Source organism: Scyliorhinus torazame, chromosome 11 (genome assembly GCF_047496885.1).
Source record: "Scyliorhinus torazame isolate Kashiwa2021f chromosome 11, sScyTor2.1, whole genome shotgun sequence".
NCBI classification, from domain to species: domain Eukaryota; kingdom Metazoa; phylum Chordata; class Chondrichthyes; order Carcharhiniformes; family Scyliorhinidae; genus Scyliorhinus; species Scyliorhinus torazame.
Window position 1 is genome coordinate 247,950,694 of NC_092717.1, and position 17,391 is coordinate 247,968,084.

A 17,391-nucleotide genomic window follows, 5' to 3' on the forward strand; every position below is an offset into this window, starting at 1 on the left:
ATAATATCTGGATAGGGGGCTTATCAAGTTGGCTGCTTTACTCTGGATACTGGGAGCTGCACTCATCCAGGCAAATGGACAGTATGCCATCACACTCCTGACTATTGCCTTGTAGATGGTGCACACTAAGGGGTTAGGAGGGGAGTTACTCACTGCAGGATTCCCAGCCTCTGATCCCCTCGTCGGGTAGTCCAGTTTCTGATCAGGGGCCCCCCAGGATGTTTTTTTAGGAGAATATCAGTTGGAAATCCTGAGGTTTTTTTTTTTACCAGCAGTTTTGTGAACTAATCCTCTTTAAAAAAAAGTTTTTTTATTCCCCACTTTCCAGGGAGTGATGGTTGGAATGGGTCAGAAAGACAGTTACGTTGGTGATGAAGCCCAGAGCAAGAGAGGCATTCTGACTCTGAAATACCCAATCGAGCATGGCATTGTGACCAACTGGGATGACATGGAGAAGATCTGGCACCACACCTTCTACAATGAGCTGCGAGTGGCCCCAGAGGAGCATCCTGTTCTCCTCACAGAGGCTCCTCTCAACCCCAAAGCCAACCGGGAGAAGATGATCCAGATCATGTTCGAGACCTTCAACACGCCAGCCATGTATGTTGCCATTCAGGCTGTGCTGTCCTTGTACGCCTCTGGCCGTACAACTGGCATTGTGCTAGATTCTGGTGATGGTGTTTCCCACACTGTGCCAATCTATGAAGGGTATGCCCTGCCTCATGCCATCATGAGGTTAGACCTGGCTGGCAGAGATCTCACTGACTATATGATGAAGATCCTGACTGAACGTGGGTATTCCTTCACTACCACAGCCGAGAGGGAGATTGTGCGCGACATCAAGGAGAAACTTGCTTATGTGGCCCTAGATTTTGAAGCTGAGATGCAGACCGCCAGCTCCTCTTCATCCTTGGAGAAAAGCTATGAGCTCCCTGATGGCCAAGTCATCACCATTGGTAATGAGCGTTTCAGGTGCCCAGAAGCCCTTTTCCAACCATCCTTCCTTGGGATGGAATCTAATGGGCTCCATGAGACCTGTTACAATAGCATCATGAAATGTGATGTAGATATCAGGAAGGATCTGTATGCCAACACGGTCTTGTCTGGTGGAACCACCATGTTCCCAGGTATTGCTGATCGGATGCAGAAGGAAATCACAGCCTTGGCTCCGAGCACAATGAAGATTAAGATCATTGCTCCTCCCGAGAGGAAGTATTCCGTGTGGATCGGAGGCTCCATCTTGGCTTCACTCTCCACCTTCCAGCAAATGTGGATCAGTAAGCAGGAGTACGATGAGTCTGGGCCCTCCATAGTCCATCGCAAGTGTTTCTAAATTGCCCTGGGCTTGTAATAAAATCAGCCTGTTTTTCAGAGGTCCTCAATTCTGCCTTTTTGGTTTCTCTCCATATTTCACAAAGGCCTCTTACTGTAGCTAAAAGTTTAATTTGTAGTAAATTTGTTACTTAAACTATTAAAATGAAACACTCTGCAATAAAATGTTTTTCTCTTGGCTGATGTATTTTGGTTGTTTTTCGAGCAAATCAGACCAAACAATGGTCTTGGATTAAGGGTTTAATTGATGATGACAAATGTCTGTGTGAAATTCTAATGGGGGTGCTGAAGCCTCACTGATTGGTGAGGATAATATAAATACAGCAAAGGGCAAGTAGCCATAAAAGACCAATATCAGTATTTATTCATTCTGTAGGGGATTGTATGGAGTGAAGTGGGGAAAACCAGTTCAGCAATCATGCTGACTGAGCAATTATATATTTTTTTTAATTGTTCACAGGGTGTGGATGTCATTGGCCGAGTCAGCATTTATTGCCCATTCCTTCGGGCATTCAGAGTCAATCACATTGCTGTGGGTCTGGAGTCACATGCAGGCCAGACTGGGTAAGGGCGACAGATTGGGTCCCCAGAGATTGACTGACTATCTCTGGATTACCAGTCCAACAACAACACAACTGCCTCCCCAGGACCAGGAGCAGCCTTTGTCTATGAGGTATTAGTGATGTTGATGTTCACGATGGATAAATATACGTGGGTAAGTTAGACAAAGGCTGCGTGGGCAAAAAGGGAATGTAAAATGGTGGTGACGGAGGCCAAGAAGCCTGCTGAGCGTGGCACATCGGAGATCAGAATGTGTTAATCGCAGAACAAGAGGTAAGTCGTCTGTCGAAGGACCATTTCGAACAGGGAACATGTGGTCCTGGCGGGAGGGGAGAGAACGGTGAGGAAAAAAATGGTCATTAGACGCAATTAAACATTATAGAAATAATAATCTTTGTTGTCACAAGTAGGCTTACATTAACACTGCAACAAAGTTACTGTGAAAAGCCCCTAGTCGCCACACTCCGGTGCCTGTTCGGGTACACTGAGGAAAAACAGCACATCTTTCGGGACTTGTGGGAGGAAACTGGAGCACCCGGAGAAATCCAACACAGACACGGAGAGAACGTGCAGACTCCGCACAGACAGTGACCCAAGCCGGGATTCAAACCTGGCGCTGTGACGCAACAGTGCTAATAAAAATAGGGTGGAGGAGAGTTCACAACCGGGCAGCACGGTTGCACAGTGGTTAGCACTGCTGGCTCACAATGCCGAGGGCCCAGGTTCGATCCCGGCCTGGGGTCACTGTCCGTGTGGAGTTTGTACATTCTCCCTGAATCACTAAATTGCCCCTTAATTGGAAAATAGAAAATTGGGTGCTATAAATTTCTATTTAAAAAAAAACAACAGTGCAGGTACTGTTTACATCAACCATATCCTGGAAATGAATAATTCACTTCGGATCATTGTAGAAATCTTTCAGATCAATTATACATATATTTTATAAGTACCCCTGTCCGATAAATAACTTTTGTTAAAATATTCTACCAAATCATTACTTCTACCCTGAGTGCACCTCCTTACTACACCAATCTCACGGTTAAAACATTTTTTTTAAATCGAGAAGTTCTTTAAAAAGAGTAAATGGATTTGAGGAACTGGTCACCAGCTGAGGGACTGCAGCCTGTTCTCTGATTGTAATCAGTAATAATAATGTGACAAGAGCTGCTTCTCGTTGTTCAACACACTAAACTTTCATCAAATTTCTTTTGAGAGCATCAAGAAAAGTCTGTTGTTAAATATCCTTCCTGCCTGGTTCAATAATCCCTGTGCCTTACACACACTGCCAGGTGTCCAACACAAGGACAGCAATCCACTTTTATTTAACTAACTTCTGAGGAAATGTTGATTGGAGGTAATATTGGTCACTGCTCACTCACCATCTATGGTGAATAATGTCGGGCGCGATTCTCCGTCCTTGTTGCGCTCTCTCTTGAACCGGTGAATAGCGGGAGAGGCGCCAAAGAGTTTGCGATGCAAGTGGCCAATTCCCATAGGCAAAATCGGGATCCCACGTAGCGTGGCGAGAAACCAATTAATAATCTTTATTGTCACAAGTAGGCTGACATTAACACTGCAATGAAGTTACTGTGAAAATCCCCTCGTCGCCACACTCCAGCACCTGTTCGGGTACACAGAGGGAGAATTCAGAATGTCCAATTCACCTCACAGCACGTCTTTCGGGACTTGTGGGAGGAAACCGGTGCACCTGGAGGAAACCCACGCAGACATGGGGAGAACGTGCAGACTCCGAGCCTGGAATCAAACCAGGGACTCTAGCGCTGTGAAGCAACAGTGCTAACCACTGTGCTACCGTGCCGCCTAATTATCACCATTTAAGCTGATTGCCATACAATTAACGCGAGCTATCCCTGATCCAACGGCCTCCCGTCATTCACCAGCCTCCCTAGCAAGTGGTCGCGCTGGCACTGGATAGTACGGTAGCACAGTGGTTAGCACTGTTGCTTCACAGCTCAAGGGTCCCGGGTTCAATTCCCGGCTTGCGTCACTGTGTGGAGTCTGCACGTTCTCCCCGTGTCTGCGTGGGTTTCCTCCGGGGGCTCCGGTTTCCTCCCACAAGACCCGAAAGACGTGCTTGTTAGGTGAATTGGACATTCTGAATTCTCCCTCTGTGTACCCGAACAGGCGCCGGAATGTGGCGACGAGGGGATTTATTGCAGTGTTAATATAAGCCTACTTCTGACAGTAATAACAATTAATTATTACTACTTTTGAAAAACATAAACCTGGCGGAAGGGCTTCTGTGGGAGCCGAGGAGGTGAGCAGCCATCTTTGCTCACAGGCAAAGACCCCGGGGTGTTGGGCTTACCACCCAGTGCCCGACGGGGAATGGGGATCCTCTGCAGGGGTGGGCTGCCATGGGATGGGGGAGGGGAGTGCTTGGGGCGCTGCAACCGGGGGACAACTGTGCACGGCACCACCATGCCAACCCCTGGACCGTGGGTGTTTGTTCCAGGGGCAGCCCTTGTCCCTGCCCGTCTGCCCCACCCATAACCCCTATCGAGTACTGAGGCCTCTGGCCACATGGCTGAAGGTTATCGCTAATCAGGAATTGGCAATTGTGGTTAAGTGAGCACTTCACACAACCCAAGTGGATTCCAGTGGGTGGGTGGGCCATGCAGTGTGTGGGAATCAGTGCCTGGCACCCCAATCACACCTTGATGCCTGGACACTGCGGGAGGCAACACCACCCCACGCAGCAGCCAATGTCCGAACTCCCAGGGGATGGGACACAGCTCCCAGGGCATGTCCACGGCCGGAGGGTGGGTGAGTCCCAAGGGTGCCCTGTCCAGATGACATTATGAGTGGGTGTCCAGGGTACAGGGTCTGGGGCCCGGTGAGGGGAGCCCGCTGTGGCCCTGAGTGAGTGGGCAGTGCGTACCGGGTGAGGGGGGGGGGGATCAATGGGGGAACAGAGGATCCCGGGGTGGGAGCCACTGCTGTTTGTCAGTCCAACACCCTCTCCCAATGCCTCACAGATATTGAACGTTGTGGCAAGGACTTTGGACCCAGCATAACTTGCCCGACTGGTACTGCTGCTAGGCCGAGCAGCTTCAGCAGATAGTAGTGGCGGCCCACATGTTGGACCCCACCCCACTCCCTGAGGACCCGGCCGCCCATCAGGGCATCACGGGACCAGAGGGGGAGGGCCATGAATGGCCCAGGGCGTACAGTCACCACTGGCAGTTTGTTCAGATGACAGATTGTGTCTGCTGCAGGAGGCTTCGCCTCAATAAGGAGACAGTGCGGCATCTGTGCCATATCCTCATGGACCTGGCACAATGTGGAGGAGGACACGCTCCCGGTGTCCATCAAGGTCACCGCAGCCCTGACCTTTTACGCCTCAGGATCTTTCCAGGGTTGGAGTGGGGACCTGTGGCCTCTCACATGCCACAGTCCACATGTACATCCAACAGGCCACGGATGCCCTGTTTGCCCGGGCAGAAAATTACATCAACTTCGACATGGACCAAGCCAACAGGATGCCTGGGTTGCAGGTTTCTCTGCCATTGCCATGATGCCTGGGTCCTGGGGGTAATAGATGCCATGCATGTTGCCCAGCGCTCACCGGGCCACCTGGGAGTGCCCTACATTAACAGAAAGGGGCTCCACTCCCTGAGCATACAGCTCGTAGGCGACCATCAGATGAAGATAATGCACATGTGTGCCCGCTTCCCCAACGTGCGCACAACAGCTACATCCTGGAGCAGTTGGTCATCCCTGCCCTCTTCAAGGAGCACCTCAGGATGGTTCTTGTGGGATAAGGTACCCACTGAGGACCAGGGTAATGATGCCACTACGGAGGCCGGAGACTGAAGCAGAGACCAGTACAACGAGGCCCATGGGTCTACACGGGCTGTCATTGGGCAGTGCATCGGACTCCTCAAGATACGGTTCCGATGTTCGACCGCCCCAGTGGTGTCCTGCAGTACACCCCCCGAAGGGTCGCCCACTTTGTGATGGTCTGCTGTGCCCACCACAGCCTCGCAAAGCAGCGGGACGATGAGCTGGAGGTTGGTGATGAGGAACATGTGGCCACCTCAGACAACGCGGACAAGGATGATGAGGGCGAGCCCAGGGAGGAACCGGAGGGTCAGCTGGAGGCTGGAGGACAAGTGACAGTGGCGAGAGTCCGGCAAACCCAGAGGGCCAGGGAGGCCCTCATAGTGGCCCGATTCACTTAGGACGTAGCCTGGTCCATCAGCAACCTTACCCACTCCCACTTCCATCTCCCACCCTCCCAAGGTCTGTGTCATATCACTCCAGGGTGCTGGGACTGTGTTGGCACCATCAGCGGGTCACTGTCGAGGGCAGATCAGTGCCAGTCTGCCCCCTGCCTGTCTGCTGAGTGCCCGCTCACACCCATCACCTGTATGCGGTGTGCCCGGGGAGGGGGAGACGCCTCGAGAGATGGACCAAGGGTTTGCAGAAGGAAGTGACAGAGGCGTCATACTGGTTGTGCTGAAGGCTGTTTAATGTGTTATACAATTCCCTACTTTCCCAAGCTTTGCAGCGCCTCGGCAATGCCCACCTGAGAGCGGGACATGTCCCGCAGAACCTCATCAAGGTCAGCCTGTTACTGGGTAACATCCCCCGGCGAGCACTCCCTCAATACTGACCCTCTGACAGTGCGGCACTCCCTCAATACTGACCTTCTGACAGTGCGGCTCTCCCTCAATACTGACCCTCTGACAGTGCGGCACTCCCTCAATACTGACCTTCTGACAGTGCGGCACTCCCTCAGTACTGACCCTCTGACAGTGCAGCACTCCCTCAGTACTGACCCTCTGACAGTGCAGCACTCCCTCAGTACTGAACTATTAGGATTCTCTGGGAGGCCAGGGAAGAGATTGCTGGACCTTTGGCTTTGATTTTTATGTCATCATTGGCTACAGGAATAGTGCCAGAGGACTGGAGGACAGCAAATGTGGTCCCTTTGTTCAAAAAGGGGAGCAGAGACAACCCCGGCAACTATAGACCGGTGAGCCTCACGTCTGTAGTGGGTAAAGTCTTGGAGGGGATTATAAGAGACAAGATTTATAATCATCTAGATAGGAATAATATGATTAGGGATAGTCAGCATGGCTTTGTGAAGGGTAGGTCATGCCTCACAAACCTTATTGAGTTCTTTGAGAAGGTGACTGAACAGGTAGACGAGGGTAGAGCAGTTGATGTGGTGTATATGGATTTCAGCAAAGCGTTTGATAAGGTTCCCCACGGTAGGCTATTGCAAAAAATACGGAGGCTGGGGATTGAGGGTGATTTAGAGATGTGGATCAGAAATTGGCTAGCTGAAAGAAGACAGAGGGTGGTGGTTGATGGGAAATGTTCAGAATGGAGTACAGTCACAAGTGGAGTACCACAAGGATCTGTTCTGGGGCCGTTGCTGTTTGTCATTTTTATCAATGACCTAGAGGAAGGCGCAGAAGGGTGGGTGAGTAAATTTGCAGACGATACTAAAGTCGGTGGTGTTGTCGATAGTATGGAAGGATGTAGCAGGTTACAGAGGGATATAGATAAGCTGCAGAGCTGGGCTGAGAGGTGGCAAATGGAGTTTAATGCAGAGAAGTGTGAGGTGATTCACTTTGGAAGGAATAACAGGAATGCGAAATATTTGGCTAATGGTAAAGTTCTTGAAAGTGTGGATGAGCAGAGGGATCTAGATGTCCATGTACATAGATCCCTGAAAGTTGCCACCCAGGTTGATAGGGTTGTAAAGAAGGCCGATGGAGTGTTGGCCTTTATTGGTAGAGGGATTGAGTTCCGGAGTCGGGAGGTCATGTTGCAGCTGTACAGAACTCTGGTACGGCCGCATTTGGAGTATTGCGTACAGTTCTGGTCACCGCATTATAGGAAGGACGTGGAGGCTTTGGAGCGGGTGCAGAGGAGATTTACCAGGATGTTGCCTGGTATGGAGGGAAAATCTTATGAGGAAAGGCTGATGGACTTGAGGTTGTTTTCGTTGGAGAGAAGAAGGTTAAGAGGAGACTTAATAGAGGCATACAAAATGATCAGGGGGTTGGATAGGGTGGACAGTGAGAGCCTTCTCCCGCGGATGGATATGGCTGGCACGAGGGGACATAACTTTAAACTGAGGGGTAATAGATATAGGACAGAGGTCAGAGGTAGGTTCTTTACGCAAAGAGTAGTGAGGCCGTGGAATGCCCTACCTGCTACAGTAGTGAACTCGCCAACATTGAGGGCATTTAAAAGTTTATTGGATAAACATATGGATGATAATGGCATAGTGTAGGTTAGATGGCTTTTGTTTCGGTGCAACATCGTGGGCCGAAGGGCCTGTACTGCGCTGTATTGTTCTATTCTCTATGTTCTATGAACTCTGACAGTGCGGCACTCCCTCAATACTGACCCTCTGACAGTGCGGCACTCCCTCAGTACTGAACTCTGACAGTGCGGCACTCCCTCAGTACTGACCCTCTGACAGTGCGGCACTCCCTCAGTACTGACCCTCTGACAGTGCAGCACTCCCTCAGTACTGACCCTCTGACAGTGCAGCACTCTCTCAGTACTGAACTCTGACAGTGCGGCACTCCCTCAATACTGACCCTCTGACAGTGCGGCACTCCCTCAGTACTGACCCTCTGACAGTGCGGCACTCCCTCAGTACTGACCCTCTGACAGTGCAGCACTCCCTCAGTACTGACCCTCTGATAGTGCCGCACTCCCTCAGTACTGACCCTCTGACATAAGAACATAAGAACATAAGAACTAGGAGCAGGAGTAGGCCATCTGGCCCCTCGAGCCTGCTCCACCATTCAATGAGATCATGGCTGATCTTTTGTGGACTCAGCTCCACTTTCCGGCCCGAACACCATAACCCTTAATCCCTTTATCCTTCAAAAAACTATCTATCTTTATCTTAAAAACATTCAATGAAGGAGACTCTACTGCCTCACTGGGCAAGGAATTCCATAGATTCACAACCCTTTGGGTGAAGAAGTTCCTCCTAAACTCAGTCCTAAATCTACTTCCCCGTACTTTGAGGCTATGCCCCCTAGTTCTGCTTTCACCTGCCAGTGGAAACAACCTGCCCGCATCTATCCTATCTATTCCCTTCATAATTTATATGTTTCTATAAGATCCCCCCTCATCCTTCTAAATTCCAACGAGTACAGTCCCAGTCTGCTCAACCTCTCCTCGTAATCCAACCCCTTCAGCTCTGGGATTAACCTAGTGAATCTCCTCTGCACATCCTCCAGTGCCAGTACGTCTTTTCTCAAGTAAGGAGACCAAAACTGAACACAATACTCCAGGTGTGGCCTACTAACACCTTATACAACTGCAGCATAACCTCCCTAGTCTTAAACACCATCCCTCTAACAATGAAGGACAAAATTCCATTTGCCTTGTTAATCACCTGTTGCACCTGTAAACCAACATTTTGCGACTCATGCACTAGCACACCCAGGTCTCTCTGCACAGCAGCATGTTTTAATATTTTATCATTTAAATTATAATCCCTTTTGCTGTTATTCCTACCAAAATGGATAACCTCACATTTGTCAACATTGTATTCCATCTGCCAGACCCTAGCCCATTCACTTAGCCTATCCAAATCCCTCTGCAGACTTCCAGTATTCTCTGCACTTTTTGCTTTACCACTTATCTTAGTGTCGTCTGCAAACTTGGACACATTGCCCTTGGTCCCCAACTCCAAATCATCTATGTAAATTGTGAACAATTGTGGGCCCAACACTGATCCCTGAGGGACACCACTAGCTACTGATTGCCAACCAGAGAAACACCCATTCATCCCCACTCTTTGCTTTCTATTAATTAACCAATCCTCTATCCATGCTACTACTTTCCCCTTAATGCCATGCATCTTTATCTTATGCAGCAACCTTTTGTGTCAAAGGCTTTCTGGAAATCCAGATATACCACATCCATTGACTCCCCGTTATCTACCGCACTGGTAATGTCCTCAAAAGATTCCACTAAATTAGTTAGGCACGACCTGCCCTTTATGAACCCATGCTGCGTCTGCCCAATGGGACAATTTCCATCCAGATGCCTCGCTATTTCTTCCTTGAGGATAGATTCCAGCATCTTCCCTACTACCGAAATTCAGCTCACTGGCCTATAATGACCCGCTTTCAGCCTACCTCCTTTTTTAAATAGTGGTGTCACGTTTGCTAATTTCCAATCCGCCGGGACCACCCTAGAGTCTAATGAATTTTGGTAAATTATCACTAGTGCATTTGCAATTTCCCTAGCCATCTCTTTTAGCAATCTGGGATGCATTCCATCAGGGCCAGGAGACTTGTCTACCTTTAGCCCCATTAGCTTGCCCATCACTACCTCCTTCGTGATAACAATCCTCTCAAGGTCCTCACCTGTCAAAGCCTCATTTCTATCAGTCACTGGCATGTTATTTGTGTCTTCCACTGTGAAGACCGACCCAAAAAACCTGTTCAATTCCTCAGCCATTTCCTCATCCCCCATTATTAAATCTCCCTCCTTATCCTCTAAAGGACCAATATTTACCTTAGCCACTCTTTTTTGTTTTATATATTTGTAGAAACTTTTTCTATCTGTTTTTATATAATCTATCTTACTCTTCTTTATAGCTTTTTTAGTAGCTTTCTGTTGCCCGCTAAAGATTTCCCAGTCCTCTAGTCTCCCACTAATCTTTGCTACTTTGTATGCTTTTTTCTTCAATTTGATACTCTCCCTTATTTCCTCACATATCCACGTTCGATTTTCCCTCCTTCTACTGTCCTTCCTTTTTGTTGGTATAAACCTTTGCTGAGCACTGTGAAAAATTGCTTGGAAGGTTCTCCATTGTTCCTCAACTGTTTCATCATAAAGTCTTTGCTCCCAGTCTACCTTAGCTAGTTCTTCTCTCATCGCATTGTAATCTCCTTTGTTCAAGCACAAAACACTAGTGCTTGATTTTACCTTCTCAACCTCCATCTGTATTTTAAATTCCACCATATTGTGATCGCTCCTTCCGAGAGGATCTATAACTATGAGATCCTGAATCAATCCTGTCTCATTACACAGGAGCAGATCTAGGACCGCTTGTTCCCTCGTAGGTTCCATTACATACTGTTCTAGGAAACTATCGCGGATACATTCTATAAACTCCTCCTCAAGGCTGCCTTGACCGACCTGGTTAAACCAATCGACATGTAGATTAAAACCCCCCATGATAACTGCTGCATCAGTTATTTCTTTGTTTATTGCCTGCCCCACCATAATGTTACTATTTGGTGGCCTATAGACTACTCCTATCAGTGACTTTTTTGCCTTACTATTCCTGATTTCCACCCAAATGGATTCAACTTTATCCTCCATAGCACCGATGTCATCCCTTACTATTGCCCAGATGTCATCCTTAAATAACAGAGCTACACCATCTCCCTTACCATCCACTCTGACCTTCCGAATAGTTTGATACCCTCGGATATTTAACTCCCAGTCATGACCATCCTTTAACCATGTTTCAGTAATGGCCACTAAATCATAGTCATTCACGATGATTTGCGCCATCAACTCATTTACCTTATTCCAAATACTACGAGTATTCAGGTAAAGTACACTTATGTTGTTTTTTTTACTTCTGTTCTGAATCTTAACACCTCGATCAGTAACCCCTCCTAAATTATATTTCCTCTTAACTTTTATCCTAATTTTCCTTGTCGTTGAACCCAATCTTCATGTAACAACCTGCCGCGTCACTTACCATTAATGTTTTTACTTCCAGTTTTATTCCTTTTAGTATTCCTGGTCCTATTCACTGATCTCCCCTCAGTCACTGTACCTTTTAAATTTTTGACTATGGCTTCTCTGCCTTACACTTTCCCCCTTACTGCCTTTTGTTTCTGTCCCAGTTTTACTACCTTCCAACTTCCTGCATTGGTTCCCATCCCCCTGCCACATTAGTTTAAACTCTCCCCAACAGCTCTAGCAGGTTCCAGTCCTGCCCAGGTGCAGACCGTCCGGTTTGTACTGGTTCTAATGCCCCAGGAATTTGAATCCCTCCCTCTTGCACTATCTCTCAAGCCACGCATTCATCCTATCTATCCTGACATTCCTACTCTGACTAGCTCGTGGCACTGGTAGCAATCCTGAGATTACTACCTTTGGGTCCTACTTTTTAGTTTAACTCCTAACTCCCTGAATTCAGCTTGTTGGACCTCGTCCCATTTTTTACCTATATCGTTGGTGCCTATGTGCACCACGACAGCTGGCTGTTCACCCCCCCCCCCCCCCCCCCCCCAGAATGCCCTGCAGCTGCTCCGAGACATCCTTGACCCTTGCACCAGGGAGGCAACATATCATCCTGGAGTCTCGATTGCGTCCGCAGAACCGCCTGTCTATTCCCCTTACAATTGAGTCCCCTATCACTATAGTCCTGCCATTCTTCTTCCTGCCCAGCTGCGCAGCAGAGCCAGCCACGGTGCCATGAACCTGGCTGCTGCTGCCTTCCCCTGGTGAGCCATCTCCCTCAACAGTATCCAAAGCGGTATATCTGTTTTGCAGGGAGATGACCGCAGGGGACACCTGCACTGCCTTCCTACTCTTGCTCTGTCTTTTGGTCACCCATTTTCTATCTCCCTCAGTACCTTTCACCTGCGGTGTGACCAACTCGCTAAACGTGCTATCCACAACGTCCTCAGCATCGCGGATGCTCCAAAGTGAGTCCATCCACAGCTCTAGAGCCGTCAAGCGGCCTAACAGCAGCTGCAACTGGACACACTTCTTGCGCGTGAAGGGGCCAGGGACAGTGGACGTGTCCCTGAGCTCCCACATCGCACACGAGGAGCATGGCATGGGTCTGAGATCTCCTGCCATGTCTTAAACCTTCGGTTAACTTCAACAACTACAATTCCCCCCCACCCCCGCAGAAAATAAGCAACGAAGAAAAATTAAATAAATATACCAATGAAAAGAAAAAGAAAACAGAAAAACTACTTACCTGTCACTTACCAGGGATAAAAAGCACTTCCTCCCCACCCAGCTTCGAATTCCCACCTAGATTCAAATTTCCAAACTCACTCTGCTGTCTCACTCTGGCTGTGTCTTCTCTGGCTCACTGGGAGAACTCACTGGGAGTGAGTTTACAAGTTGCTCTTTTTAAACTGTCCTGAATTGACTCCCCTCCCCCACCTGCTTTTAGATCAAAGTAGATTAAAGTGACTGACACTTAACTGCCAACCAGTTATGTGAGTGGGTGGGGCAGCCCTTGTTAACCTACACTGCACAATACTAGCTTAATTTAAATTAATTTAAACTCCTGAAATTTAAAAGGAGCTGCCTTACTGATTTGATTTGATTCAATTCCCACCTAGATTCAAATTCTCAAACTAACTCTGCTGTCTCACTCTGGCTGTGTCTTCTCTGGCTCACTGGGAGTGACAGTGCAGCACTCTCTCAGTACTGACCCTCTGACAGTGCGGCACTCCCTCAGTACTGACCCTCTGAGAGTGCAGCGCTCCCTCAGTACTGACCCTCTGAGAGTGCAGCGCTCCCTCAGTACTGTCCCTCTGACAGTGCAGCACTCCCTCAGTACTGACCCTCTGACAGTGCAGCACTCCCTCAGTACTGTCCCTCTGACAGTGCAGCACTCCCTCAGTACTGCCCCTCTGACAGTGCAGCACTCCCTCAGTACTGACCCTCTGACAGAGCAGCACTCCCTCAGTACTGACCCTCTGACAGTGCAGCACTCCCTCAGTACTGACCCTCTGAGAGTGCAGCGCTCCCTCAGTACTGTCCCTCTGACAGTGCAGCGCTCCCTCAGTACTGACCCTCTGACAGTGCAGCACTCCCTCAGTACTGTCCCTCTGACAGTGCAGCACTCCCTCAGTACTGTCCCTCTGACAGTGCAGCACTCCCTCAGTACTGACCCTCTGACAGAGCAGCACTCCCTCAGTACTGACCCTCTGACAGTGCAGCACTCCCTCAGTACTGACCCTCTGACAGTGCAGCACTCATTCAGCATTGACCCTCTGACAGTACGGCACTCTCTCAGTACTGATCCTCTGACAGTGCAGCACTCTCTCAGTACTGATCCTCTGACAGTCCAGCACTCCCTCAGTACTGACCCTCTGACAGTTCAGCACTCCCTCAGTACTGACCCTCTGACAGTTCAGCACTCCCTCAGTACTGACCCTCTGAACGTGAAGCGCTCACTCAGAATTGACCCTATGACAGTGCAGCACTCACTCAGCATTGAACCTCTGACAGTGCGGCACTCTGTCAGTACTGACCCTCTGACAGTGCAGCACTGCCTCAGTCCTGACCCTCTGACAGTGCAGCACTCCCTCAGTACTGACCCTCTGAGAGTGCGGCACTCCCTCAGTACGGACCCTCTGATAGTGCCACACTCCCTCAGTACTGACCCTCTGACAGTGCGGCACTCCCTCAGTACTGACCCTCTGACAGTGCAGCACTCCCTCAGTACTGACCCTCTGAGAGTGCGGCACTCTCTCAGTACGGACCCTCTGATAGTGCCACACTCCCTCAGTACTGACCCTCTGAGAGTGCGGCACTCTCTCAGTACGGACCCTCTGATAGTGCCACACTCCCTCAGTACTGACCCTCTGACAGTGCGGCACTCTGTCAGTACTGACCCTCCGACAGTGCAGCACTGCCTCAGTCCTGACCCTCTGACAGTGCAGCACTCCCTCAGTACTGACCCTCTGAGAGTGCGGCACTCTCTCAGTACGGACCCTCTGACAGTGCAGCACTCCCTCAGTAATGACCCTCTGACAGTGCGGCACTCTCTCAGTACTGACCCTCTGACAGTGCGGCACTCCCTCAGTACTGACCCTCTGACAGTGCAGCACTCACTCAGCATTGACCCTCTGACAGTGCAGCACTCCCTCAGTACTGACCCTCTGACAGTGCGGCACTCCCTCAGTACTGACCCTCTGACAGTGCAGCACTCAGTCAGCATTGACCCTCTGACAGTACGGCACTCTCTCAGTACTGATCCTCTGACAGTGCGGCACTCCCTCAGTACTGACCCTCTGGCAGTGCGGCTCTCCCTCAGCATTGACCCTCTGACAGTGCAGCACTCCCTCAGTACTGACCCTCTGACAGTGCAGCACTCACTCAGCATTGACCCTCTGACAGTACGGCAGTTGTGGGCAGCACGGTAGCCTTGTGGATAGCACAAATGCTTCACAGCTCCAGGGTCCCAGGTTCGATTCCGGCTTGGGTCACTGTCTGTGCGGAGTCTGCACGTCCTCCCCGTGTGTGCGTGGGTTTCCTCCGGGTGCTCCGGTTTCCTCCCACAGTCCAAAGATGTGCGGGTTAGGTGGATTGGCCGGGATAAATTGCCCATAGTGTCCAAAATTGCCCTTAGTGTAAGGTGGGGTTACTGGGTTATGGGGATACGGTGGAGGTGTGGACCTTGGGTAGGGTGCTCTTTCCAAGAGCCGGTGCAGACTCGATGGGCCGAATGGCCTCCTTCTGCACTGTAAATTCTATGAAATTCTTCTATGAAGTACGGCACTCCCTCAGTACTGACCCTCTGACAGTGCAGCACTCTCTCAGTACTGATCCTCTGACAGTGCAGCACTCTCTCAGTACTGATCCTCTGACAGTGCAGCACTCTCTCAGTACTGACCCTCTGACAGTGCAGCACTCTCTCAGTACTTACTGTTGAGTGGGACGACTTACCAGGGGTAAGCCACGGTGACCGGATCTCCAGCACTGAGTCCGTCCCTGTGGCTCAGAAAGGAAGGAGGGGGAGCAGGAGAGCAATAGTTATTGGGGACTCGATAGTTCGAGGGGCAGACAGACGGTTCTGTGGCAGCGAAAGAGACTCACGGATGGTGTGTTGCCTCCCGGGTGCCAGGGTCCGTGACGTCTCGGACCGTGTTTTCAGAATCCTTAAGGGGGAGGGGGAACAGTCACAAGTCGTGGTACACATCGGTCCCAACGACATAGGTAAGAGAAGGGACGGGGATTTAAACAGGAAATTAGGGAGCTAGGGTGGAAGCTGAGAGCCGGGACAAACCATGTTGTCATCTCTGGTTTGTTGCCGGTGCCACGTGCTAGTGAGGTGAGGAACAGGGAGAGACGGCAGATAAACACGTGGCTGCAGGGATGGTGTAGGAGGGAGGGTTTCAGTTACGTGGATAATTGGAGCACATTCTGGGGAAGGTGGGACCTGTACAGACAGGACGGTTTGCACCTGAACCAGAGGCGCACCAATATCCTGGGAGGGAAATTTGCTACGGCTCTTCGGGGGGGTTTAAACTAATTTGTCAGGGGTTGGGAAAACGAGCTGTTGTCCACAAGCCAGTTTTGAGAGTAGTGAGGTACTGAGGAGGGTATCAAGGTCGCAGGAGTGTACCGGCAGACAGAAAGGTGGGTTGAAGTGTGTCTACTTCAATGCAAGGAGCATCCGGAATAAGGTAGGTGAACTTGGAGCGTGGATTGGTTCTTGGGACTACGATTTTGTGGCCATTACGGAGACATGGTTAGAACAGGGACAGGAATGGTTGTTGGAAGTTCCGGGGTATAGATGTTTCAGTAAGAGTAGGGAAGGTGGTAAAAGAGGTGGAGGAGTAGCATTGTTCATCAAGGATAGTTTAACGTCTGCAGAAAGGCAGTTCGAAGGGGATCTGCCTACTGAGGTAATATGGGCTGAAGTTAGAAACAGGAACGGAGCGGTCACGTTGTTAGGAGTTTTCTATAGGTCCCCAAATAGTTAAAGAGATGTGGAGGAAGAAATTGCAAAACAGATTATGGATAGGTGTGGAGGTCTCAGGGTAGTTGCCATGGGTGACTTTAACTTTCCAAATATTGATTGGAACCCCTATAGGTCGAACAGTTCGGATGGGGCAATTTTTGTACAGTGTGTGCAGGAGGGTTTCCTGTCACAATATGTGGATAGGCCGACAAGAGGTGGGGCCACATTGGATTTGGTACTGGGTAATGAACCGGGCCAAGTGTTAGATTTGTTTGTGGGAGAGCACTTTGGAGATAGTGACCACAATCCGGTGTCTTTCACTACTGCAATGGAGAGGGATAGGGCCATACAGCAGGGTAAGGTTTATAATTGGGGGAGGGGTAATTATGATGCGATTAGGCAAGAATTAGGGAGCATAAGATGGGAACAGAAACTGTCAGGGAAAGGCACAAATGAAAAGTGGAGCTTGTTCAAGGAACAAATACTGCATGTCCTTGATAGGTATGTCCCTGTCAGGCAGGGAGGAAATGGCCGTGTGAGGGAACCATGGTTCACAAAAGAGGTTGAATGTCTTGTCAAGGGGAAAAAGGAAGCGTATGTAAGGATGAGAAAACAAGGTTCAGTTGGGTCACTTGAGGGTTACAAGGTAGCAAGGAATGAGCTAAAAAAAAAGGGCTTAGGAGAGCCTTGAGGGGGCATGAGAAGTCCTTGGCGGGTCGGATCAAGGAAACCCCAAAGCGTTTTACTCTTATGTGAGAAATAAAAGAATGACCAGGGTGAGGTTAGGGCCGGTCAAGGACAGTAGT

At 49.7% G+C, this 17,391-nt stretch overlaps 1 protein-coding gene across 1 annotated transcript; it reads left to right on the plus strand.

Moving 5' to 3' along the window:
- Positions 1 to 318: 318 nt before the first annotated feature.
- LOC140385907 (actin, cytoplasmic A3a-like) lies at positions 319 to 1,345 on the plus strand. The gene has a single exon (XM_072468548.1). The coding sequence runs from the start codon at positions 335 to 337 to the stop codon at positions 1,331 to 1,333; it is 999 nt and encodes a 332-aa protein (XP_072324649.1). The 5' UTR covers positions 319 to 334; the 3' UTR covers positions 1,334 to 1,345.
- The last annotated feature ends 16,046 nt before the right edge of the window (positions 1,346 to 17,391 follow it).